We start from the raw sequence: 25,364 nt of genomic DNA, 5'->3' as shown, positions 1-25,364 counted from the left end.
GGTTTTCCCAACTCCCTTGGAAGCAGATCCATAACCCAGGTTCTGAGTGCCAACCAGTCCCAATTGGGACCTTTTGGACCCAGTCCTGGCGCCAGTGGCACCAGGCTCATAAATATGCCCAGTCCCAGCGCTGGAAGCGCCGGGCTCATAATGCTTGGGTGGACTTACCTGCAGCAGACCATGCTGCTTACTTGCCTGCCAGCTGAGCCTCTGATCCTCTTCTGTTTGGAACTACTTTTCCTGTTGGGTGGGGCAGGAGCCACTCCCTAGATTCAGAACACTGGAACTCTTCTGGAAAGCAGGAACTCTTTTCTTACCTAGGCGTGGCTGTGGAAGGAGACACCTAAGCACTACAGGAGGCTATTTAAACCACACCCGATGGATGAATCTTGCTTTGCGTTATTCTGCATCCTCTGCAGCAGAACGCTCATCATGTCTTCTGCATCTGATCCTGGGCCTAAGGAAAAAGGCTTACCATCCTGAATCCAGTCTTCAGCAACACCTATAAAGACAAGAAAGAACAGGTTAGCATTACGGTCTTCAGTGACAGCTCTTCACTTACCTGGTCCATCGGCTGTCACCAACGCCTCGCGCTGCATTCCGGCATCTGAAAGACAAAGGCTTACCTACTCTTCGTGCGCTCCGGAGGTCTTCACACTGCATTCCGGCATCTGAAAGACAAAAGCTTACCAACTCTTCGCACGCTCCGGAGGCCTTTCGGCGCTGCATCCCGCATCTGAAAGACAAAACAAGGTGCGTTTAAAGACATTGGGGAACTTTAATACTCACGTGCCATTACTCCTTTCCACATCTAACCCAGTGGGTATTCCGGCACCCTGCAGCCGCTCCGAACTTGTACCTGCAAAATAAAAAGACAGTTAGAGCGCATCGTGAAGCAGGCAACAAGCGCTTACTTACGTGCTTCCAGGCGCTTCTATTCATCACACGGGCTCCATCTTCAACTCACTTCAGCCCGTCATCCGCCATCGCCGGAACCCTGCAAAACAAGAAACATCATTACTAAAGACTTTAAAGACATTAGAATTACTCGAAACTTACCGTTCGTGCAGTAAACGACGGACAGCAGTCCTCTGAAGTCAAGAGGCCTGCTCCCCTTATCCAGTGAAGAAACTGGTTACAGCACCCTGCCCCGAGGCAGATGGAGAGCACGGCGTTCACTTACCTAAGGTGAGAGCGTTAACCTTTGGGGTTCTACAGGAGAAGAGAAAGGGAAGAAGAGAGAGACATTCAATAACCCAGTTCCTTAATCCCATATTTTCTATCTGCAGACATCTTACCCTTCAAGTCGGACATACAGTGCACAGAGGTCCAGCCCAAAGAGCCAGCCGTGTGTTACACATCACCTTTGCAGATACGGTATACGCCCAGTCAAGACCGGCGCCTCTACGGGAATCAGGTGAGCGTTACACTGACCTTCCTACTGCGCATGACACATTCACCATTCCAACATCCACCAAATAAGGAGAATCAGAAATCTCCAACGCCTTTCATTCTGCACGCCCTGAGTTTTACACTTGTCATAAATCAGAAGCATGGACCAGAACAAGGTCTCTGGGATTATCATCGCTCTTGACAGTCTGCTGTTTTGGGACATTGCAGTGAGCTGTCCAATTATGATTTCTAGTGGAGTAGGAAGGTGATGCTTGGACTTTGGACAGCATGAACAAGGGAGCGGCGGGAGATCGCAAAAGGATGCACATTTCAGAGATTGTTGGCACCCTGCAATGCGGCTTGTAACTAGAAATAAAGGCACATGCGCAGATGCAAACAGTCTCCTGGAATCTTAATTACTCATTCTTGTCAACTTGCCTACAGAGGTGATGAGGACGCGATTCAGATAAGTGAAGCGAAGCAGAAAGTGAGGCCCAGGATGAGAAGGAAGATCAGAAACCCGATCAAAGAAGAAGTGACCGAAGGACTGACACCACCACCAGCATTCCTGCCCAAACCAGACATAACACTGATCTCATGTGGACAATGGAATGTTAACTTCAAGGTGTGCCTAAAAGCAAGAGAGTTCATCAGCCAGTAGTGTGGTGGTGCTGATGAACTTGCTACAAATGGAAGAGCAGAGGAACTTCGACATGCTTCTGATGGAGAAAAACACAGATGGTACCAACATGCAAGAGGGGTATAAGGAACTTTAAAGAGAGTTGCAAAAAGGTTTGACATGTCGAAACCCTGCCTAAAGTTATAAAATGTGAGGCAGGTGGTGGGAGAGACGATTAGTTCCTGGCCATTAGGAAGCGTGCACTCACCTGCAGTTCTATGGAAACAATTGACAACACATTAAGAGACAGACTTGTGGAAGGGAGGAGAAACACATACAGGGGAATCTCATACAGTGTAAAGATCCAACCCTAAAAGAAGGACTGCAAGGCACACAGTGTTGAGGAAGCAGAGCTACGGGCAATGCAATATGTCCCATCAAGCCTAAGGCTCCACCACTGGAGAAGGGAACACAGGACTGACCTCATGACCAACAGAGTATGTTACATCTGCAGAATCCACGGGGGCATGGCAAGTGAAACACCTTGCCCGGTAGGATAATGAACCTGTTGCCAGTGCAAAACAAATCTGAAATTTTTAAAAAATGTAAACTTATATACTTAAAAATAGAATACTGGAACTCCCTATTTTTTTATCAACTCTTTTTTGTTGCATTTTCAGAAACAATAAACCTTACACAATGTGGCTTCCCCGTGTACTCCCTCCCCACTCTGCCCTGTTCCATCCCCTCCTCTGTTCTCTGTTTAGTCCCCACTGGTCTGTTATGCCTTTGTAGTAATGGCGCCCCTCCTTTCACTCCACATAGTCCTCCCATTTCCCCCATATTTTAATGTATCCCTCTACGCCAGTCTATTATCCTTTCCATGCTTCAGCAGTTCTCCATTTCCACCTCCCAGGTAGCCACTATTGGCATGTCACCAGAACCCCATCTGACCACCGGATGCCTTTTAACCACAATTGCTGCGATCGCTATCAGTCTGCTTTCCCAGCTACTCCCTTCATATTCCCTGCTGGTGTGTAAGAGTAACATTTTGGGATATTTGAGGACTGCTCTACCCAGCACTCTTGTCAGTTTGCCAATGACCGCCTCCCACAGGGCCGAGACCAGCCTGCAGTTCCATAGCATATGGTAAATTGTTCCTTCTAATTCCCCACATTTAAGGCACATGGCCGTCTCGGCTCTGCCCATCTTATGTAGCCGATCTCTTGAGTAGTACACTCTGTGCAAGATTCTATAATGGATCAGCCACATCTGGGATGACACATTTACTTCCCTTGCCGCCACCATGGCCTCCACCCATTCTTCACTCTCAAGGGTGCCTAGTTCCCCTTCCCATTTTTCTTTCAGCTATGTCAAGGGGCCTGCTGAAAAGCTGATGGCCTGGTATAGTACAGTTATTCCCATTTTTCATAGTGCCTCTGAGAGCAGGTTCACCACTAGGGGTCTAGGGTCCGGAAGGTCAAGTTTTCCCCAAACTGTGCTGCCACCGTGTGCGTTAGGTGTGCATCCGTGTATGCCTCTAACCGGCCCAGGCCGTGTTTATCCCTCAGTCCCTGGAAGGATAGCATAGCGTTCTGTACATTCACATCCCCTAGTTTTACTATGCCCACCCTGACCCACTGTGGTTGGCCTCCCAACTTCTTGATCTCCCCCAATGCCAGGTTGTCCCATAAAGGGCGAAATCTCACGATTCTCCCTTTCCATCCCATCGCCTTTGTGGCCTCCTCCCAGATGTGCACTAGCCTTTGCCCTGCCGGTGGTAATCGCCTCCAACCTAAACTCCCATACAGCACTAGCAGTGGGTCTGCACCCTTCATCGAATCCAATTCCAGCCTCGTGTGTGGGAGTTGCCCACCCCCGAACAACCATTAATTAGCTAGTATCAGTTGGACTGCCCAACAGTATTACCGAATGCCAGGTAGCCCCACTCCTCCCTCCCATACTGACTTGTCAAAGTGCGCAATGCAATCTGGGGATTTCTGCTGCCCCAATTCACCCCCCTGATCAGTGAGTTAATGACATTAAATTGTTTATTTGGATGCCGCACCAGGGTGTTCGGCAGCATATAGTAGACGGGGGAGTGTTAGCATCTTCAATAGGTTGATTTTCCCCAGTAGGGTCACTGGAAGGGTGGCCAAGTGCCTGCCATCCTCCCGTAATCTATTAACTTGGGTCAATATTTAGTTCCAAAAAAGTCCTTAAGTCCTGCAGCACATATATTGCTAGGTATTTAAAGCCTTCCGCTGCCACATTTGGGGGGAAGCCTCTCGGTATGGCCTCTGACCCCCTGACCAGGATGATGACCGATTTCTCTCAGTTAATCTTTAGCCCACAATACCTTTGGAACTATTACAGTATTGATTGATTTCATTTATGTAGAGCGCTACATCGCCCATAGGCCTCAAAGTGCTTGAACAAGACAGACAAAACAAAATGGGTTCTCCACCACAAAGAGAGAAATAGAGTCAGCGGAAGTCAGGGGAGAGACATATCAGGCTATTTATGGTGACAAGTCAGGAGTTTTATTAAACAGAAGGGTCTTAAGGCCCCTTTTGAAGTCTGTAAGTGAAGTTTTTTGCCAAAGCTCGGGTGCGAGTTTGTTCCATAAAGGCGGACCCTGGCAGTAGTATGCATCAAATGTGTACCCTATAGACTTCCCTAGGCAGAAGAACACCCTATCCATATAGGGTGTTGCTATCCCTAGGAAGGAGGTGGTGCAACTCCTATCTAATAGGGACAGAAAGAGGTTCTACCCCTGCTGTTATCAACTACAATAAACTGTTCAAAAAAGGTTGAGCCCATTCTATTTATCCCTTCATGAACATTCTCTGGAGGTCTTTTCTATTTATCTATACTGGTGCAAAGGCCCTGGATATGCTTTATTCACCCCCCGACAGAGGTGTGTGCATGAGGTGTAGACAAGGTGGTATAGTGAGGTTCAACACAAAAATATTTGACCCAACTATGTAGGACAATTATTTATAAAGCTTAAAAACCTGTTAGTAATTTCAGGTTAGGAGACCATTTGTCTCTAAATAACGCATGATGCAGTTTCACCACACTGGAGCAGAAAAGAGGTTTCCCTCTATTAAAACATTATTTCTTTTTTCGCTGTATCCCGTGTGTTCTTGGGGGATATCACTTTTCGTGGACAGCTAGTTAGTGTCATCTTTTTCAGAACCTTTAGTGCAGTAATGTCTTGAATCGTCTGCTCCCTCAAGGTGGTGGTTTCACAACCTCCTGACCTAGGGAAAGGATTGTGAAATGACTTGGTATGTTCTGGGAAATCTGGTAAATCTTATTTACTTGGCATGCACATGGCTGTCCAGTATTGATTAAAAGACCCAAAGGTCTGTTTTACTGTCTCTTCTACCCACACGCCCCCCCCCTCCCATGTGTCCCCCCAAGACCCCAGTGGGTCTACGTGTGCGGAGGACGGTGCCCCTGCATGGCCATAAAGCTTTGGCTCATTCATTCATTAGTAGCTCACTTAGGGTAATGTGCATTTTCATTACCTCGCTTCCAGACTGGATTTGTTCTGATCTGGTACTAGTAATTGCTGGTGGATAGCCACTCAACGTAGCTGGTCTTGTCTTGGCCCCCCTGGTAAAATTGAGAGGGGAGATTAGCAAGCTCCATAAATGAACTGGGGGCAATCTCGCTCTTACGAGATTCTATGAATACGAGTTGGTAAAGAGTGAATACTATTGCCGCCTTAGTGCTCACGAAAAAGTGCCTCCTGTGTATGCTGTGCAGTTCAAATTAAAGATATGCGTAGGTGTCTGTGTCCAAAAGGGTTGATCTTTTACTTCCCTCCTAAGAGCGTCTCATTCTGTGCCACGGAGTAGATGTGGACAGTCTGGGCCAGTTCATGCTGTACGAACAATGTCAGTCTGGGCCAGTTCATGCTGTGCAAACAATGTCGCGCGGTACCGATCAGAATAATTAGTAAGGTAGGATGATGTAAAAACTGGCTGGCTTATAATAGGCACGGATCGTGTGAGCAGGCATGCACAAGATATAATGAATGTCCGATCGTTTTGCTAAAAGGGCTCAGTTTACTGTGTCACTCGTGGGATCCTGCTAGGTGCTGCCGCGATGTCAGTGTGTCTGCCGCAAACGCTGTGCACAACTAATGGTTGCAAGGCGACGCGGCGGACGCGACCGTCTTTGGGGTTGCTGATCTCTCATGCTCCTCATGTGTAGACATGGGCAGTGTGGCCATCTTGGAGTAGCACTTGCTATTATCATCTGCAAGGGGCCATCTGTGTATGTCTGGCTGATGTTCTGCCACAGCCCTGTGGTGACTCGGGTGGCAGAGCTAAAGTAGCCGAGTTCATTCCTCTAGATGTTACTATATAGTGCGGTTTAGCTGAGGTGGTAAAAATACCAAGATGCATAATACACTAGACTCTCAAGGTAATAAAGTGTGAGCCGTATGATGGAGTGCTGTGCTCATAAATAATACGGGGACTGAAGCTTGATCATAACTCCAACTATATTGTACCAAGCCTCACAGTGTGTATAAAAATCACGGCAGTCTGCTTTAACCAAGTGACATTAAGGAATGCCCATATCTACCTGCGTGGTATATTAGGGTATACAGATTGCTTGCAGAACACCTTTCAGGACCATGCCAATTCTGTAACTGCCTGAAGTGGTACTTTGGGACTCCACATAGTCTTTTTATTTCATCAGTGCCAGGTCCTGTCATTGGCTTTCCTCGTTAAGGCCATTTTGGACCGTGTTGAGTCTAAAAATCCAATTCTGCTTGCGTCGTAGTAATAAGTTCGCAAAGTTACCTCCTCTACGTGGGAGTCTGATCTTCTCGAGAATTGTCCACACAAACTGTTGTGGTGTATGTTCATATGCTTGAAAATGGGCAACCAAGGGGGCTGTGACTTTCTTGGTTCTAATACATGATTTGTGCTCGATGAGGTGTTTTTTCACTTCTCTTGTTGTCATTCATATATACCGCAACCACATGGGCATATGATGAGATATATGACACCTTTGCTGTTACAGTTCGTAAACGTTTTTTGTTCCCATGGGGTTTTCCATCCGATAATGATATTTTTTGTGCGGGATGTCTGGGCGCACATGGAACAACTCCCACATGAGGCATGGCCCGGAATCCGAGTGATTTGCCCGCGGCTGAAAGTACCACGGGCAAATCGTTTGCATGAGAAAGGTGCGAACTACCAAAAGTTTGCACCTTTCTCATGCAAACACACACACTCTCACACCCACACAACACACCCATAACACAACCCCCACCCACACCCTCAGCACACCCCCACCCACACCCTCAGCACACCCCCACCCACACCCCCAACATAAACAAACCCCACTTACCTTCATCTTCACGCTGGGCTCCTGCAGCGCCAGTTCCCTTTCACTTCCGTGATCGGGAACTGGCGCGGCAGGGTCCTTTTCTTTTCTTTTTATTTTGTAACGGAAGGCTGCGTGGGTGTCCCCCGCAACCCCTGCTCACTATACCATGAAGTATAGTGAGCGGGGCGATGCGGGGGACACCCCCGCAGCCCCCGTTTTTTTTTTTCAATGCTACCACCAAAGGTTCGAACTTTTGGTGTTCGGACCTTTGGTGGTAGCATTTTTAGATCTTTTGGTTCATGCGAACCTTTAGATGCGGGACAAACGTCCTAAACCATGACCCGTGGGTCTGGTGGTGCCCCAGATGGTTGGTTCTGTTGCTTCTGTCTCCGTTTCTTTTAAGATGTGCACTAGCCGATCCCCGAAGTTCTGTCTCCTTTTTATGACGAAAGTTGGTGTCTCTAGCTGGGAAGTGCCTTTGTTCAGGATAGGCCACCATTTTTTAATTTCTTTCTTAAGGGTGTTGAAGACAGGCAAGTAGCTTAGTACAGCTGTGATATTGGTTCTTTCATCAGTTTTCTGGTGTTGTACCAGTGTGATATCGCGTGGGATATTTTTGGCTCTTTTGAAGGTGTCGTTGACAATCTTCCTCGGGTATCCCCTCTTGACAAGTTGTTTCTTGAGGAGACCTGCTTTGGGATTATAATCTTCTGCCCTAGTGCAGGTGCGTCTATAGCACAAGAACTGTCCGAAGGGGAGATTATCCCTCAGGCTCGAGAATGGTAGCTAGAGTACTTTAAAAGAGAATTCCAGTCAAGTGTCTTTTTTGTATATTCTCGAAGTGAGGTTTCCATCTTGCGCGATGATCAATAGATCCAGTAAATAGGGCTCCTTTTTATTGGCATCAATGCTAAATTTCAGATGTTGATTACAATTATTCAGCCATTCGTGGCAGGCTGCCAAGTCCTCAGTTGTGCCCACGAAGATCATGAGCACATCATCAATATATCTTCGCCACATGTGGATATTCGTGTGCTATGGATTGGTGGCCATGTAGATGTGGTCTTCCTCGAATTGTTCCACGTACAGGTTAGCCAGGATGGGTGCAAATGTTGCACCCATAGCTGTCCCCGATATCTGTTGATAAAACATTTCATAATAGAGAAAGTAGTTATGGGTCAATGCGATCTCTGCCAGTTGGGAGAAGAAGATGGCATGTCCATTTCCCAATCTCATATCATTTGCCAAGCGTCTTCTTACCATAGCTACTGTTTCAGGCTGCGGGATGTTGGTATACAGGGCCTCTACATCCATTGTAACTAGCCACTGGGTTTCTGTATTAAAGGCTAGTGTTGTTAGTAAGTTTAAAAAGGCGGTTCAGTCCTTAAAATAAGACTTCATTTTTGGTACTTCATCTTTTAGGAAGAAATCGACATATTGCGATAAAGGATCCAAGATCGAGTTAATTCCAGAAACTATCTGTCGACCCGAAATGGGTGTCATTCCTTTATGTACCTTGGGAAGGGCATAAAAAGCCGGAACTCTGGGCGTCCCCGGTGTAAGGAAAGATCCTTCTTTTTCATTTATATATCCTTCCGCTAAGGCTTCTTTGATCAGTGGTGCAATCATTGATCTTATGGCAGGTGTAGGATCTGCAGGCAAAGGTCTGTAACTTATGGTGTCATCAATAAGTACGTGTACAATGTCCATGTAGTCTTTCGTATCCTGGATCACTGTTGCGCCACCCTTATCAGCAGGTTTTATGGTGATGTTGTTGTTGGATAGATCAGCCAGGTCGGCTAGTTCTTCCTTGGTACAGTTGTTGTGTATTTATGGTAGATGCCCCTCTAATTCTTCCAACTTCTTCAGTAGAGCTTGTTTAAAGGTAAAGCATTGTGCTGTGTTGCTTATTGAAGGTGGGATAGGGTGTTTTTCTGCCTAGGGAAGTCTATACGGTACACATTTGATGCATACTTAAAGTAAGGTTCCAAAAAAGCATTTGTATATGTTCATAGAAAGTGTTCTTTCTAAAGCATGGGGCATCACTCAGACTTCAAGCACACTTGCTGCGCATGCCTAACCATGCTGTACTAGATTAAGCTAACTAATATGGGAAAGAGAACCTCGGATCCAGGAAAGGAGAAATGTCCAAGGCCTGCGCAAGTACGGACCCCTGCCAGTATGGCCTAATGCACTGTGTTCAAACTCGCTCCAGATGATGCCCAAAATCCAGAAGGAGAGATGGGCTAAAGGGTTTGACTAAATGATTACTGCTCTGCACGAGTACAGGAATGAGTAGTGGCTAAACCTACTATTCAGCCCCACACTACCACTAAACCAGCAGTGATACCAATCCTAAAGGTGAAACAGGCACAGCCCTTCGCCTGATGTGGCAGCGCAGGCTTTATCTTCAGGAGTGGTGTGAGTTGATAGCAGTAGCAACCAAAACAGCAATAGTGCAAGAGTCCAAAATAAAAGAATGTCCAGTCAAGGTGCAAAAAACAAGATGCAAATAACTAACTAAGAACAAAAGCAAAAACCCACACCTGAAAAGAAACAAGAAACATGTAAGCTGTATCAGAATAGCACTGTGGGGAGATGGGGAGGGGTGTTTAGGTACCCAATTGGCACAATGTTTGTGTTCAAGAAATGTGTTTAGGAAAAAGGCAGAGAAGGGGGAAAAAGTAATTATGGTCACAAAAGTGGGCCAGGGGGACAGAACCCCTTTACAGTACCTTATTTCTAGGTGTTAGGGGCTTGATAGCACCAATCTGGGCTTCTATGCACTTTCCTGCAGTCGAGCCGGTGTCAACACTGGTTGAATAGCGTTGATCCAATGGCGATTCGGTGTTGAGACAGGGCTCTGCGTGGATCAAGTTGACGCTCTAGGCGATGCAGTTCGATGGGTTCCAACAGTTTCGAGTCAGCGGTCGAGTCAACGAATGGCAAGATGTTTTCCAGCAGTTCGGATTGGCAGTCAAGCAGAGGTTCTGTTGGATCAATGCAACCTCGAAATGCTACGAGTCCAATGGTTCCACAGAGGTGAGCCAATTCTCGAGTAGAGACAACTGTGATCTTCACTGGTGTGCAATGGCTCAAAGAAGAAAGTAAGCAGTTTGAAGTTCGTGCAATGCCAAAAGCAGCACCGTAGACCCTGTGTTGGCTTGAAACCAGTTTGAAACAGTGAAAAGTTAAAACAAAAACAAAAAAGAAACTAAATTCCAGCTGTTCTTGGACTTCTGGTTTGCTGTGAATCCAACTTGAGGGAATCCAGAACAAGGTGAATCCTTGTTGCTCTACTTTCCCAGTCCAGGGAGTTTGGCTGTCGCCTGCAGGGATTCCTTCGCCTCAAGTGAGGAGTCACCTGGTTACATTACAGCTGTCAGAGTAGCAGGCCTTGGTACACAGTAATTCACCCCCCCCCCCCGCTGCCAGGGAATGGTTAGAGGACAGAGCTTGCTTCTGCCTTGGGTGCTTTCTGTCGTCACCTCTATGCCAGAGGACTCTGGAATGGACTGCTCTCCCAAGGAAGGACCAAATGTGTATTCTTCATGGTGTCCAAAGATGAATCAATAAATGAGGGGTGACTCTCTCCTTTTATAGGCTATATGCCACATGGGATTGGTCTAAAGCAAGCCTGTGGTAAGGGGTGCGTTCCCCATCGTTGTAACAAGTGCCCTTTGCCTTATGACACCCAGAGTACCCTGCTTGTAGAAAATGTAGGGGGCAGGAAAGGAAAGAAAACCCCTACAGAAAGCAAGATCATTGGACACTTCTTCGGGTCTATCTTTCCTTCCTCTCTGGCTACTCTAACCCTCCTCCTTCCTATGCCTGGTACATGCAAAGGCATTCCAGTGCTCAGCATCCTCGTATGAGGATGACTTTGTAACATCAGTGCTGCCTCTGAAGCAACGCTCCCAAGAAACCTCCTGAGGGAAGTTTCTGTTCCCTGAGTGAAGGTGTATCCCTTTCTCCTGGAGAATCAAGACAGCATCCTGGCAATTGCTCCATATGGGGGCTGTTGAGTCACTCAGGCTAGATGCCAATACACATCAGTCCTGTCACATCGGGGATCTGCTCAGAGCTGACACTGGTCCAAAATCAGATTATTTAACAGTCACCATGCTACAACCCTGCCATATCTTATATTTACAGATGACTTGCCACTAGACTGATTAAGCCAATTATTAAAATGTAGAGCCAAGTTTCAGAAGTGAAAATGTGCTACCTCTGCCTGCAGTGACTTGGTGCCCCAGCAGCGGTCAGGTATGCATAGGTAACCTATGAGCCTGCACTCTGCCACAGCATGTCAGCAGGATGGGGACAGCAAGGCACCTGTGTGTACTATAGTGTTGCTATAGAGCAGAGGAAATGGTGTCTGATTAGCAGCCCTCCCTTTCAGAAACAGAATTGCCTGCCTCATTTTATTTGAATAAAAATCAAAAAGCTACAGCCTTGACATCCCTGCAGATGGCAATCTGTCACAAGCTACTGACCCTTCTACACCGAGTTGTGGAGGACCTATGCTCATTGTTCCTGTTACTGCTTCCTTCATAGAGTGCTTTAGCCCTATGTCTCACAGCCACGCCTCTCACATGTCGCTTGTCTCCCTTCCCACATGGAATCAGGAACACTGTTGCCCCATGCAGTGAGAGGCATATGAGAGGGAAGCTGTTGGCTGCATGTTTTGTGCTCCAAATCGTTATCATTTGTACAGAGCCATCAGGGACAGCAGAGTACCCAGCCGTTCCCTTCCCCAGGCTGACTCATCAACTGCACCTGTGTTGAACTCTGCTGGGCGATCCTCACCACACGCCGCAGGGCACCTGCTGCCCGATTGCCAGTATGCAGTTAAGGCATCCCCCTCTGCCATACTCCTGAGTGGGAACATCTCCAGGTCAGATCCTTAGGCGATTTGGGATAAGCGCTACCCAGGCCTGCTATCGAAGACCTGTTTCTGTCTTTTTTTTCTGATAGCTGTACAATTACTGTACCACTCATTACTACTACTGTAGCGCCGCCAATGCTGCGTTAGCAGCCTGATCCTCTCCGGCTCCACGCACTTCAACAAGTTTGGGCTTATGTCAGCCTGGCTAACTCAATGTTCTTATATTGGGCTGGATTAATATCAGACCTTTGAGCTGCACTGACCCTCGCTACCCAGACGGGGCCACTGGCCTGCTGCAAACTCCCATCCAAAAAGTACTGTGCACAGCTCACCTGAGGATGGGTGACGCTTGGTAGACAATGGACGGTCTAGCTTTGCCACTATAGTCTTTACATGTTTTTTACAGACTTGTGTTCCTTGTGGGTCGTTTTGAACTCTTTGTCACTGTTATAAAGAAGGATAGGCGCACACACACACACAACCCCTCCACCCCCACTCCCCCCACATGCAAGCCTTGTTGTATGTGGAATGTCAGAGGACTACCGTAAGGGAGAGACAACCTTAAGAATGAGACGCAAGGGGACTGCACAAGGGACAAGGGAGGAAGAGGAGGGCTACTAGGGCCGGGACACAATGTTAGAGGAAGAATAAAGAGAAGTTATTTAGCTCCTTGTCTCTGTTAATGTTCCTTTGTTCCAATATTATTGGCTTTGAGAGCGTCCGCTCTGTTCCTCCTTTCCAGTCCGTACACCCTACCAATACGGCCAAAACGGATGTTATGAGGTTAATTCGTACGTGCATATCCATCCAACATTTCTCACAAGTGCAGGGTCATTCCGACCAGCCTGCTCCACCTCCATCCGGCATCCCAGGTAGCATCGGGTAAGAGGCTGCACCCCCACAAGCCCACTCCCCACTCAACACTGGCCCGACAGCACCGGAAATACCATGGGGCAAAGCCACCCTCACTTACTCAGCCGACAACACCGGCAAATCCAGTAACATTTCTGCCGGCACCTGCCCGCCGATTGCGTTCACCTGCACGCGAAAGTAAAAACAGCAAAAAGACACTACTTCTGCCAGCACTGCACACTGAAACTACAGTGCAAGGACATTCCTGCCAGCTCTGCTCCCACTGGAAAGAGAACAAACAGCCTGTCTGCAACACCAACATGCCTCAGCAGAAGGCGCAACGCCATTCCTACCAATTCTGCCGCCAGAGGATACCCCTGCCAGTTTCGCTGCTCGACAACCAGCTCTGCTCGAACAGAGAAGCACTAACAAAGCATACCAGCTCTGATCCAGAAAGAGAGCACTGGAGCGGTCCCCTCACAAACAAGGTACACTAAAGTCAGCACACGTGGTAGGCAGCCCACCCGGATACTCCCACAGCCACTGCGCACGTGAGAGTACTTACACAACACCAGTAGTATTTGCACATCTGCCCCTCCGCCTCTCCACAGCCGCTTCGCACGTGAGTGCACTACCACATTGCCTCCAACACGGGTAAGCCCTTCCGTAGCTCCATCCAACAGCACTTTGCTGCTCCAGCCAACGGCACTTTGCCCCCAGCACCCTGCGACACACTAAAGCAGCAGTATGGGACAGCAGCTACACCCTACCCACTACAAGATGTATTCTGTCACTTCCACGTTGCACCATTCTCCAACGGCGCTCTGCTCCACCGATCGCCTACCTGCACAGAGATCAGGAAAAGAGGATGCAAGACAGGGCCCCGACGACTGCGACCTACTCAAAGGATGCAGCACTTCCCCCAAAGAGAAAGAGCGCCCACAGGGAGATCCTCCTCCCACGTCAAGGTCAGTGCACCCCAGGGACAAACTACTGGTACTACAAGGACACAAAAACGCACGAGAGCAGCACTCCACCGCCACCTACTCCAACTGCACCAGGCACGGTTACTGGCCTGTGCTCTAGCACCTTTAAGTGTCTCTTGTGCTAGATGGAATTACCAATAAAGATCTCAGACCAAATAACCAGACAGACTCAGAAAATATGACAAAATACTACTTTATTCTCAGTTCAATAAAGCAGGGCGAACTGAAGAACAACGGGCTGATGCTCGCACACTCAAACAAACCTGATTATACAAAGGTTATATACCCCTATATGGGTCATCTATGACATCATCCTACGTGGCAAACTATGAAACCTATTTAAGGGGAGGACTGGTTAAGGGAACATATGTACCTATGGCATGCATAGGGGTTAGTACTTGATTGGCTGCCCCTTATCTGTAGGGCACGCATTGAACTACCTCTAAATACATATAAGACTGATTATAGAAGAGAAAATGGCAGCGGATTGGTCTATGCAACATTGTATATATTTATTTATTGTTGTTTTTAGTTCATAAGAACTTCTACAACAGTAAAATATTTACATTAACCAACATTTATATACTTCAATTCATCAGTCATCTACATCTATAGTTCATTAGCAGTACAGCTAAATCAACATTGTATAGCACGCTGCCCCATAGACCCTCTGATTGGTTGGCATGCTCACCCAACCTTGGACTTTCGGTTTGTTAGCAGTTTGTTAGCAGCACGTAAGCAAAAGTCAGATTACTCCCCACTTTCCCAATCAGTCCATCATCTCTCATCAATCCAACTATAAGCCAAAGTTTCCCGTCTGTAGTTGACCTTGTAGTCTTCTCTCTGTTCTGGGACATTCGAGGAAGTGAAAGCACATCACTATCTTCAACCGAAGCTCAATTAATAGCCCTTGTTTTTTTTTACTTCTGAATCATGTGTGAGTTGACCGCAAATGGGTCAATTTTGACCTCCTATTTACGGTTATTTGATTTATTTATACTGGGTGTTCTTGCTCCTCTTGGCCTCTAGAGACTTGCTCACTCCACCTTGTATGAGCCTTATCCATTGTTTGTTAATTGTCCAATACTAGCAAATGTTTTCTCCTTTTTTAATCTAAGAGAAATGTCTTACGTACAAGGCTTATCCGTCTGCCTACCTTGGTGCTTTGCAATTATTCCTTAAAATAGCACCCTTGATCCGATAGACTCCTCTTTATTTTGCACACAAACCAGTTTCTTCAACGTCTCCTGACTCTGCATCCCTGGCATGTCTGAGGCAGCTGGACTGAATCTTGACACAAGCTGACATCCATCTTCCTATTATGGCAGTCCTTGCCACGTTATATTTTCCTCTATAGCAATCCTCTATATGTCTCATCTAACTTGCGTTACTGCGTATTTACACTTATTCATCAGCAAGTTACTTATCTTCTTTGTATATGATTACTTTATCAATTTGCACATGTTTTATCTTGTCACTTCAGTTATATCGTTACTCTTAAGTATTCTCATATTGTTTCAGTGTATCTTCACAGATGTCCTTCATGATATCACTCCAGCCTCGTCAGATTTCACTCAGTGCTACAGGATGTCAATTAGTGCGTGCCGACATCCTTCCACTCTTTCAGCACGATGGTACATTTGGTATGAGTGCATATCGTCTCTCATACACTCGATGCAGTATACGGACAACACATGGGGTCCCACATATAACTCTTCTCGTGCTGTTCCAATATGATGGCAGTGAGTGGCAGGAGCTAGAACAAATGCATGGACCTGCTCCTCTACACACCCAGAAGCAACAATCTGCTGATCCGCCACCACTCCATCGGCATGCGCATCTAGCAAACCCAGCTCACGACATCCTCTCCAGCTGCACCCACCGAAGGAGCTCCCACTAAGAGGTCCATGATACATTGAGTGCATCTGGTGGGCTCTGGAGAATAAGACATTTGCAATTTCCACATGCACTCTGCCTCAACATCCTTCCACAGGCACTCTGCCTCTGACACCTCCGCCTTACACACAAAAGCAGTCAGTCGTTGTTCCTCCAGCACTCCGCCGTCCAGACAACAGCAGTCAGCTGCTCCTCTGGCAATCCACCGTCCAGACAACAGCAGTCAGCTGTTCTTCCGGTACTCTGCTGGTTCTGCCTAAGTGGCACCTCCACCATCCAGACAACAGCCGTCTGCTGTTCTGCTCTGAGGGGCACATCCGATGCCCATCTAACACAGGAGTCAGCTTTTCCACCAAGCAAAGAAGAACAAGAGTATGAACATGGTACAAATAAAAGCTCAACAGCCGGAGTAGAAGGCAGTGCACCTAATGAAAGCTGAGAGAAACAGAATAGTGGAGGAACACAGTAAAAGTAGACCTTGACAACTGCTGGAACAAGGTGCCACTACAAAGACAGGAGAACACACAGAAGAAGAGTCCATGACAAAGACAGCAAAGTAAGAGCGCTGGGAAAGACATCACAAATTAAACATATTCATATCACAAATATTACAGAAGGCTACAGGGTCCAATAAGATGTGATGAATGGACGGGGGACAAAGACACAAAAAACAGATGGAAATCTGAAGATAATGGAAGAAGTGAAGGTGGACTCACACATGGTGAGGTGCAGTCTTCAAGGAAGTGGAACTCTATGACGTGGAAAGGAGTGTCACGTGGCAAGATAGGAAAGGTCACAGTGACAGAAGAACTCCGGCTGGCTGGAATGCGTATAATGGCCAAGAAAGAACGAGAGGTCAAGTACCCAGAGGGAATTAGGAGGAGTGGAGTAGGTGCGTGAGCGAAATAATAATGGGCAAATGAGAGACTCGAATGCCATGGAAACAGTGATGTCAACTAGGAAACAGCAGCTGGAGAAAGTAGCCAACACTCCAAGGGTGAACAAGAAACGCAAGTCTATCAGCGGAAATGACACCAAAGACATAGGCTAATCACTAGCGTTTCGAGTCATGACCTCTTCCAACTCAAGACATAGTGACTGGCCATTAGAAGTTGGAAGGGTAGCAGAAGAGAGTCCAAATCAATAAAATGCTTCAAAAATGTGATCACAAATTGACAAAGAAGTTTCAGTGGAGAATACGAGAGGAAGAAGAACGCACAAGTGGGAGACCAAGGAGAATACTGCGAAAACCCACAGAGACTATCAGAAAGAATGTCAACCCCACGAAAGTTGTCAAGCAGGGGGGACATTTTGTATGTTGAATGTCAGAGGATTAAGGGAGAGCCGACCTTAGGGATGAGATGGAAGGGGGCAGCATGGGGTGAAGGGAGGAAGATGAGGGGCTACTAGCAGTGCCGGCCCCAGGTTTGCAGGCTGCAGGCGTCCTGTGTGAGAATTGTGCACCCCACCCCCCCGCCCACCACAAATGCAAAACAGCAGGGGCCTCAGTTCTATTGTTTGGCTAGAATCAGCCCAACAGCAGAACTGAGCTCCCTGCTGTTCTTGTGAAGTGTGTTTAAGGGCACCTTACCTCCAGCTCAGTGTCGTGTAAATAGCACAGTGATTCTTTAATAGGCACTGTTTACATGACACAGAGTTGGAGGCAATGCACCCTTTGTTGGCTGCACTGTGGGGCGCCCTGGTGCTGCTGCACCCTCTGAGCGCACCTTGAGCGGTGCTGGCTATTAGGGCCGGGACACAGAAGGTTAGAGGAAGAATTAAGAGAAGTTAGCTCGCTACTTGTCTCTGTTAGTGTTCATTTGTTCCAATATTATTGGCTCCCAGAGCGTCCGCTCTGTTCCTCCTTTCCAGTCCGTACACACTACCAATATGGACAAAACAAGCCTCTTTAAGGAAACGTCCTGGTAACTACATTATAAATATGTATATTTGGTCAGGGTTCCAGTTACTCTTAAGTTATGAGTAACTGACCACTTTCTGCTCTCCTCCCACCTTAAGCTCTCTGTCCCTTCTCAGTCATGCGGCTTATGAAGCGCGTGTCAGTTGATGCATTTGCTCCTCCTAGGCCTGCGGCTGACAAACTCTGACAGCCCTCTCTAACCTGAACCTTTCTATCTCCAACACTCTGGAAATCCTTGCCCGTAATGAGAATCGATCTAAGGCCTACCTCCAAGTGCAACTCTTAGTATGAAACAGACCTCGCTGCCCTGAAATGCAAGTGCAGGGTGGCTGAGAGGAAGTGGAGGGCATCGGGCGCGTCCTCTGACAAACTGGCCTGCCGCCTGCTCCAAAGACAATACAGACTCTCTATCCTGACAAAGAAGAGAGCCCACACCCAAGCCTGCGTCTCTGCGGCCTCTAACAACATGACCAAACTTTTTAAAATCTGCAAGAAGCTGGACAATCTTTCTGCAGTTTCCACCTCTCCTGTTCCCTCCCAGGGCCTCTGTATGGCCCTGGCTTCTCACTTCACCACTAAAACTCAGGATATCCTGTCCTCTACTCTTCCTCTACCTCTCACAGCCCCCCTCCAGCTGCCTCTCACTCGCCTCCTCCTTTCTCCTCTTTCTCTCCACCTACACCTGGCGACTACACCTGGCGATGTTTCTAGACTAGTCTGATCAATTAAAGTGTTGTCCAAACAGGTGCTCCCCTGCTCCTCCAGAACCATCAAGGACCACATTGGCACCCTTGCTCCAGCCTGGGCCGATTTCTGCAATCACTTGTTTGCCACTGGAAATGTTCCCCTCTCTCCTCAAGCATTCCCTTGTGCACCCCATTCTTATAAAGCCTTCTGCCAAATCTACCTGTCCAGCAAACTATCGCCTAATCTCTATCACTCCTTTCCTGGGCAAACTCCTGGAAAAGCTGGCCATCTCCTGGCTCACTCTCCACACTGAATCTGTTGATTGTCTCCATGACCATCAGTCTGGCTTCAGAGCAGCCAGAAGCAGGGAAACTGCTCTCCTGAACACCCGTGAACATCTGCTCACTAATCTCAATTCAAGCCTTCCTTCTGTCCTCATCCTCCTTGACCTTTCCACTGCTTTTAACACGGTCAATCGCACCATCCTGATAATAATAATAATTTGGAATTTATATAGCGCTACGAACCCTCAAGTATCTGAGCGCTGCTTATTGTTACCCACGGTATGTGGTGCTCATTTATCGACCTCGGAAGGATGAAAGGCTGAGTTTGGCCCCGCCGGGATTCGAACCTGCGTTAGCAGACTCTGCACCGATGTCAAAGCGATCAATCGACCCTGCGAGAACCTGGGCATCATGGATCAGGCCCTGGAGTGGTTCGCCTTCTTTCTCCTGGACCAACCCTCCTAGGTCCAACTTGGGTCCTTTCTCTCCAATACCTCTCTCTCCAAATGTGGTGTGCCCCAGGGTTCTAACCTCTCACCTTGGCTCTTCAATGTCTATTTGGCCCCTTTGGCCCACCTGATCTCTACCTTCTCCTCTAACTTTCAGTGTTATGCAGATGTCACTCAGCTCTCTTTCAGGCTCCCCTCAGCCTCCTCTCCTCTCTCGCTCATTCCGGTCTATCCACGATTCAGGATTGGTGCGCATCCAACGATCTCTGCCTTAATGCCACAAAGACTGACATCCTTCTCATAGGGACCCCTGCTCCCGCTTTCCCTCTCTCACTCTTCGACTCCACTCTCTCCTCGCATCACGGACCTGTCCAAGAAGGCTCACTACTAGCTGCACCTCCTCAGACGTATTCTTCCTTTTCTCACTTCCCCCAGAAGCTCACCGTCTCTAGAGCCCTGGTTCTCCCTAGGCTGGACTACTGCAACAGCCTCTTTCTCAATCTGCCTTTCTCTACTCTCGGCCCTCTGCAACTAATCCAGAACACGACTGCGAGACTTGTCCTTGGCCTCAAGCCCAGCGACCGTATTTCTCCAGCCCTGAAATCTCTCCACTGGTTCCCGGTGGCTGCAAGGATCAAGTTCAAAACCCTCTGCATCGTCCACAAGGCTATCTGGGGCTCAGCCACCGCAAACTCCCTGAGGGTCAGACGCTTCTCCAGTTAGAGAGTAGGGGGTAGATCTCTCTCCTCTGCAGGTGTCTCCCTCTGGAATGGCCTCCCTGCCCCTCTCAAACTTGAGCCAGACCACCTAAAGTTCCGGAAGCAGCTCAAGACTTTCCTTTCGCCGTTGCTTTCTCTCTCTCTCTCCCACCTGCTGACATACCTATATGCTGCTCTGAATGGTTGCCGGGCTAGCCTCATGGTTACGAGACTCCTCCATGACCAGTCGCCCCTGCACTGCCTCCGGGCCTACCGTGCACTTAGGGGCTGTAACTGGAACACTACAGTCCCCTGCCACCTTGCACTTACCCAGAGCCACGCTGCCCTGGATGCACGTACTCAGAGCAATGCTGCCCCAATTGTATTTCTCTGCAGGGCAGTTCCCCCTTCTCCCCCCACCCCTGCATTTTGCGTTATCGAACTTGCAGGATCTGAATGACACAAGAGCTAGTAAGATCGTTTGTTTGTCCTCCCTCTGTCTTCCCTCAAATGTCTTGTCGTGCCTAGAAACACTTGAGTACAGGTGCGTTATAAATGACTCATGGAGACCACTCACTGACCATCCTCATTAATTTCAGGTCACGTAAACAACTGACAGAGTCAGGGAACTCGCACACCAAGCACTCTTCAACATTCTCCTGAGCTGTGTCAGTCATACACATGCATTAACATTGTATTATCGGCATACATGCATGGGCACTAGGAAAAGACGTCATCCACTCATTCACTACACTGGTTAAGTTCACACAACATTCACAACATAAAATTGTAGAACATTGTTGACGTGCCAAACGACCCCGATGACATCCAAGAGTACCCACCATTGGTTGGCTCGGTGTGGTGGTATCGAACGTGCAGGACATTAGTTCATCGAGGGGGCGTGAGTTGTGTTAGCAGTCGCGGTTAAAATGCGCCGTGAGCAATTGTTATAGTAATTCTCGCTGCATGTTTACAAAACGCCGGTAAAATATGTATGTTACCGTCATATCCTTTACAATCCTCCACAAACTTCTGTAAACCCCCGCTCCTGTCTAGGTACACGAGAGCAGCCTCCCGCAAGGAAGCCACTTGTGGTAACAAACTCATGCTGACTGAGCATCCGAGGAACGTACCAAAGCAACCCCCCACCCCCATTTTTCTTCACCTGATTTTGGCACGTTCCGACGTGTCTGGTAAGTCTCGAGCCTCACGTTGCCACTCCATCTTTGCACGAACGGGAAGACAAGTCGTGAGATGGCTCCGTGTCAGCGAGCTGATGAGCACAGGCTCCTCCTTTAGGAAGCGAATTTGGTTTACAGTAAATAAGTCTTAAAGCTATCGCCTACTTGATTGTTATTTTAGTGGAGAAGAGCGATAAGGCCTGGCCGGGGCGGTGGGTATTTCAGTGTATTTTGGGGGTGATTGTTGTTTTAACGGAGAGGGGAGATGAGGCCTGCCGGGCAGTGGGCTTTACGGTGTATTTTGGGGATGATTGTTATTTTAGTGGAGAGTGGCGACACGGCCTACCCGCTGAAGAGGGTATTTAGGTGTATTTTGGAGAATTTGTTAGGTTTATTATGTGCATCCGTTCCCCGGGACATACTCATTATACCAGTTAACAGTAAGGCGGATTCGTTGTTTTTGGGATTGTTTTCTCTTGCAGGGTGGCGATTTGGGCCATTTATCCTGTGCAGAGGGACCTGGGTAGTGAAGCATGGCGGCCTGGTTGTGCTCCAGTAGAAAGAAGCAGTTTGTTATATGCACATGTGTATTTGCCCTTTTGTAATGTGTAGCAGGGGGCTATTAATTTTCTATAGTGACATATTTAGGTATTTATGCTTTGCAGAGAGTTGGGCAATTATGGGACTTGTTGTCTGGCCCTTTGAGGTATATTTTACCTCTTGGACAGGTGTAATTTGCATAGGTACAGAGTATGGGATTTTCTTGATGCAGAAAGTGGGACTGGATTTTCCTGCCTTGAGTGGGTACTTGGAGATTTGTCCTGTACAGCAGAATGGTGGGATGTTCTTTGTCCTGTGCAGACATGTTTGTGTATAGATTTGTACTGTTCCTGTGCTGAATGGTGGATTTTCCCTGTATGGGGGAGGGGCAGATTTCTTATAGTTTTATGGAGTGAGCCGAACTGGAGTAAACCATGTTACAATTTGGGTTTGGGATCTGTGTAGAGCAGTCTCCACGAGACTAGGAACACGTTGACCTTGACAGTGTAGCATCTGTATGGGGATTTGTAAAGGGGTCACATGGTGGTTATAGGGTTTGAAGTTAAGATTGTATAAGCAGGAGCTAAAAGCAGCTCCTGGTTATGCAGCATTAACCAGTGACCAGGATCTCTACCACACAAATCTAACTTCCACATAAAATACAGACGTATTATTTTGTCCATTATTTATGAACTCTTATACTTTAAATGATGCGTTGGTGTGTCCTAATGTTTTGCCCACCCTGGGGGCAGATGGGCACACTAGTGTTCCCCAATTGCCCCTAGGGAAGGGGCAACAAATAAATAAATAATGATGTTTTTGGTGGAGGGGGACACTAAACCATCAAGGATGTTTCTAGTGGAAAGGGGGGTGGCCCTCTCCCCCACCCCAAATGGATGGGAGGCATCTCATGTATTTCTGCCCCTAGGAAGGGGTACATGAGATGCCCCCCATCCATTTGGGGTGGGGGGAGAGGGCCACGAGGGAAGTTTGATATTGAAAGGCGGTGCCCCCCCACAAACGCCCTCGGGGCAGATGGGCACATTAAAAAAAAATTGACCTCCAGGAAGGGAGGGGGATCCTGCAGGGGCTCCCTGGGACTGCCGCTGCACATGGGGATAGTCAACCCACATGGGAGACAGCCGCCCAAGATCAGGCACATCACCCCGACCATCCTGGAGCTCTGGCTGGGCTGCAGAACAGCTTCTCCCTCCGGGAAAGGTTGAGACCCTGCCGGGGCTCCCTGGGACTGCCGATATGCTTTGGGATGGTCAACTCACATGGGAGACTGCCGCCTAAGGCCGGGGACATCACCCCCGACCATCCTGGAGCCCTGGCTGGCCTGTGTTACAGCTTCTCCCCACCAGGCCCGGCAGTGTGCCAATACCTTCCCAGAGGGAAAATCTGTAACACAGCCCAGCCAGAACTCCAGGACGGTTGGAGGTGATGTCCCCGGCCTTGGGCATCCGTCTCCCATGTGGGTCGACCATCCCAAAGCACATCGGCAGTCCCAGGGAGCCCCGGCAGGGACTCAACCTTTCCCGGAGGGAGAAGCTGTTCTGCAGCCCAGCCAGAGCTCCATGATGGTCGGGGTGATGTCCCTAGCCTTGGGCGGCTGTCCCTCATGTGAGTTGACCATCCACAAGCCCAGAAGCAGCTCCAGGGAGCCTCGGAAAGGTCCCTGTCCTTTCCCAGAGGGAGAAGCTGTAACACAACCCAGCCAGAGCTCCAGGGTTGTATGGGGGCCATATCCCTGGCCTTGGGCAGCTGACTTCCATGTGGGTTGAACGTCCCCAAGTCCAGTGGTGGCTCCAGGGAGGCCTGGCATATTCCCTGTCCTTTCCCGCAGGGAGAAGCTGTAACACAGGCCAGCTAGAGTACCAGGATGGTGGGGGGGTCATGTCCCGGGCCTTGGGCATCCGTCTCCCATGTAGGTTGGCCATCCCCAAGTGCAGCGGCAGTCCCAGGTAGCCACGGCAGGGCCACCCTCCCTTCCCAGAGGGAAATTCTGTAATGCAGCCCAGCCAGAGCTCCAGGGTGGTCGGGGGTGATGTCCCTGGCCTTTGGCATCCATCTCCCATGTGGGTTGACCATCCTCAGTCTGGAACTCTGGCTGGGCTGCCTTACAGCCTCTCCCTCTGGGGAAGAATGGGGACCCTGCTGGAACTGCCACTGGACTTGGGGACGGTCGACCCACATGGGAGACAGACAGCCACCCAAGGCCAGGGACATCACCCCAGACAAATCCTGGAGCGCTGTCTCGGCTGGGTTACAGAATTACCTTTGGGAAAGGTTGAGGACCCAGCCGGGGCTCCCTGGGACTGCCGCTGCACTTGGGGATGGTCAACCCACATGGGAGACAGCCGCCCAAGGCCAGGGACATTGCCTCCGACTATCCTGGAGCTCTAGCTGGCCTGCGTAACAGCTTCCCCCTCCGGGAAAGGTCAGGCACCTTGCCGGGACTCCCTGGCAGTGCCGCTATGTTTGGGGATGGCCGACCCACATGGGAGACGGGTGCCCAAGGCCAGGGCCATCACCCCCGACCATCCTGGAGCTCCGGCTGGCCTGCATTACAGAATTTCCCTCCAGGAATCGATGGGGACCCTGCTGGGGCTCCCTGTGAGTGCTGCAGCACTTGCGGATGTTCAACCCACATGGGAGACGGGTGCCCAAACCCAGCAGCGGTTCCAGGAAGCGCCAGCAGGGTCCCAGTCCTTTCCCAGAGGGAAAAGCTGTAATGCAGGCCCTCCAGAACTCCATGATGGTCAGAGGTGATACCTCCGGCATTGGGTGCCTGTCATTCAACCGTCCCAAAGTCCAGCAGCAGTTCCGAGGAGCCCCGGCAGGGTCCCCATTCCTCCCCGGAGAAAACATCTGGCTTGCGGACGGTCAACCCACATGGGAGACAGCCGCCCAAGGCCAGGCACATCACCCCCGACAAATCCTTGAGTGCTGGCTGTGCTGCTATACAGACTTTCCCTCGGGGGAGGGAAGGGGACCCTGCCGGGGCTCCCTGGAGCTGCCGCTGGGCTTGGGGATGTTACACCCACATGGGAAACGGATGCACAAGGCCGGGGACATCACCTCCAACCGTCCTGGAGTTGTGGCTTGGCTGCAATACAGCTTTTCCATTTGGGGTGGTATTGGCACACTGCCGTGGCTCCCTGGTGGGGAAAAGCTGTAACACAGGCCAGCAAGAACTCCAGGACGGTTGGAGGTGATGTCCCCGGCCTTTGGCATCCGTCTCCCATGTGGGTCTACTGTCTCCAAGCACAGCGGTAGTCCCAGGGAGCCCCGGCAGGGTCCCGACTTTGATTGGAGGGAGAAGCTTTGACGCAGGCCAGCCAGAGCTCCAGAATAGTCGGGGGTGATGTCCCCGGCATTGGGCGTCTGTCTACCATGTGGGTTGTGTTGTGTATGGCTTGGCTTTGCAGAAGGAATGTTGTGATGTCATGTGGAGTGTTTATACCCGAGTGTGGGAATGCATGTGTGAATGTTCTAATCTGGTCAGTTGGTCAGCCAGAGGCCTGGGTGATGGGCTGCCAATGTAACTTATATGTAACCTATGAAGCTGGTAATAAACCTAGCGAATCTACCTAAGAAGGCTGGGACCTGT

General features: G+C 49.0%; 1 protein-coding gene across 1 annotated transcript in view; it reads right to left on the bottom strand.

The window, feature by feature from the left end:
• The window catches only part of MCMDC2 (minichromosome maintenance domain containing 2), a 2,206,017-nt gene extending 2,184,882 nt beyond the window's left edge, over positions 1 to 21,135 (bottom strand). The window contains exon 1 of the mRNA XM_069621139.1: positions 21,029 to 21,135. Within this exon, the coding sequence (XP_069477240.1) occupies positions 21,029 to 21,134 (106 nt within the window). The 5' untranslated portion in view covers position 21,135. The remainder of the gene's footprint in view (positions 1 to 21,028) is intronic.
• Positions 21,136 to 25,364: the final 4,229 nt, after the last annotated feature.

The sequence above is a fragment of the Ambystoma mexicanum genome, chromosome 5q, assembly GCF_040938575.1.
Source record: "Ambystoma mexicanum isolate Mex_15411 chromosome 5q, UKY_AmexF1_1, whole genome shotgun sequence".
Classification (NCBI taxonomy): domain Eukaryota; kingdom Metazoa; phylum Chordata; class Amphibia; order Caudata; family Ambystomatidae; genus Ambystoma; species Ambystoma mexicanum.
The sequence above is the reverse complement of the archived record's forward strand: the minus strand, read 5'-3'. Positions and strand labels throughout refer to the sequence as shown.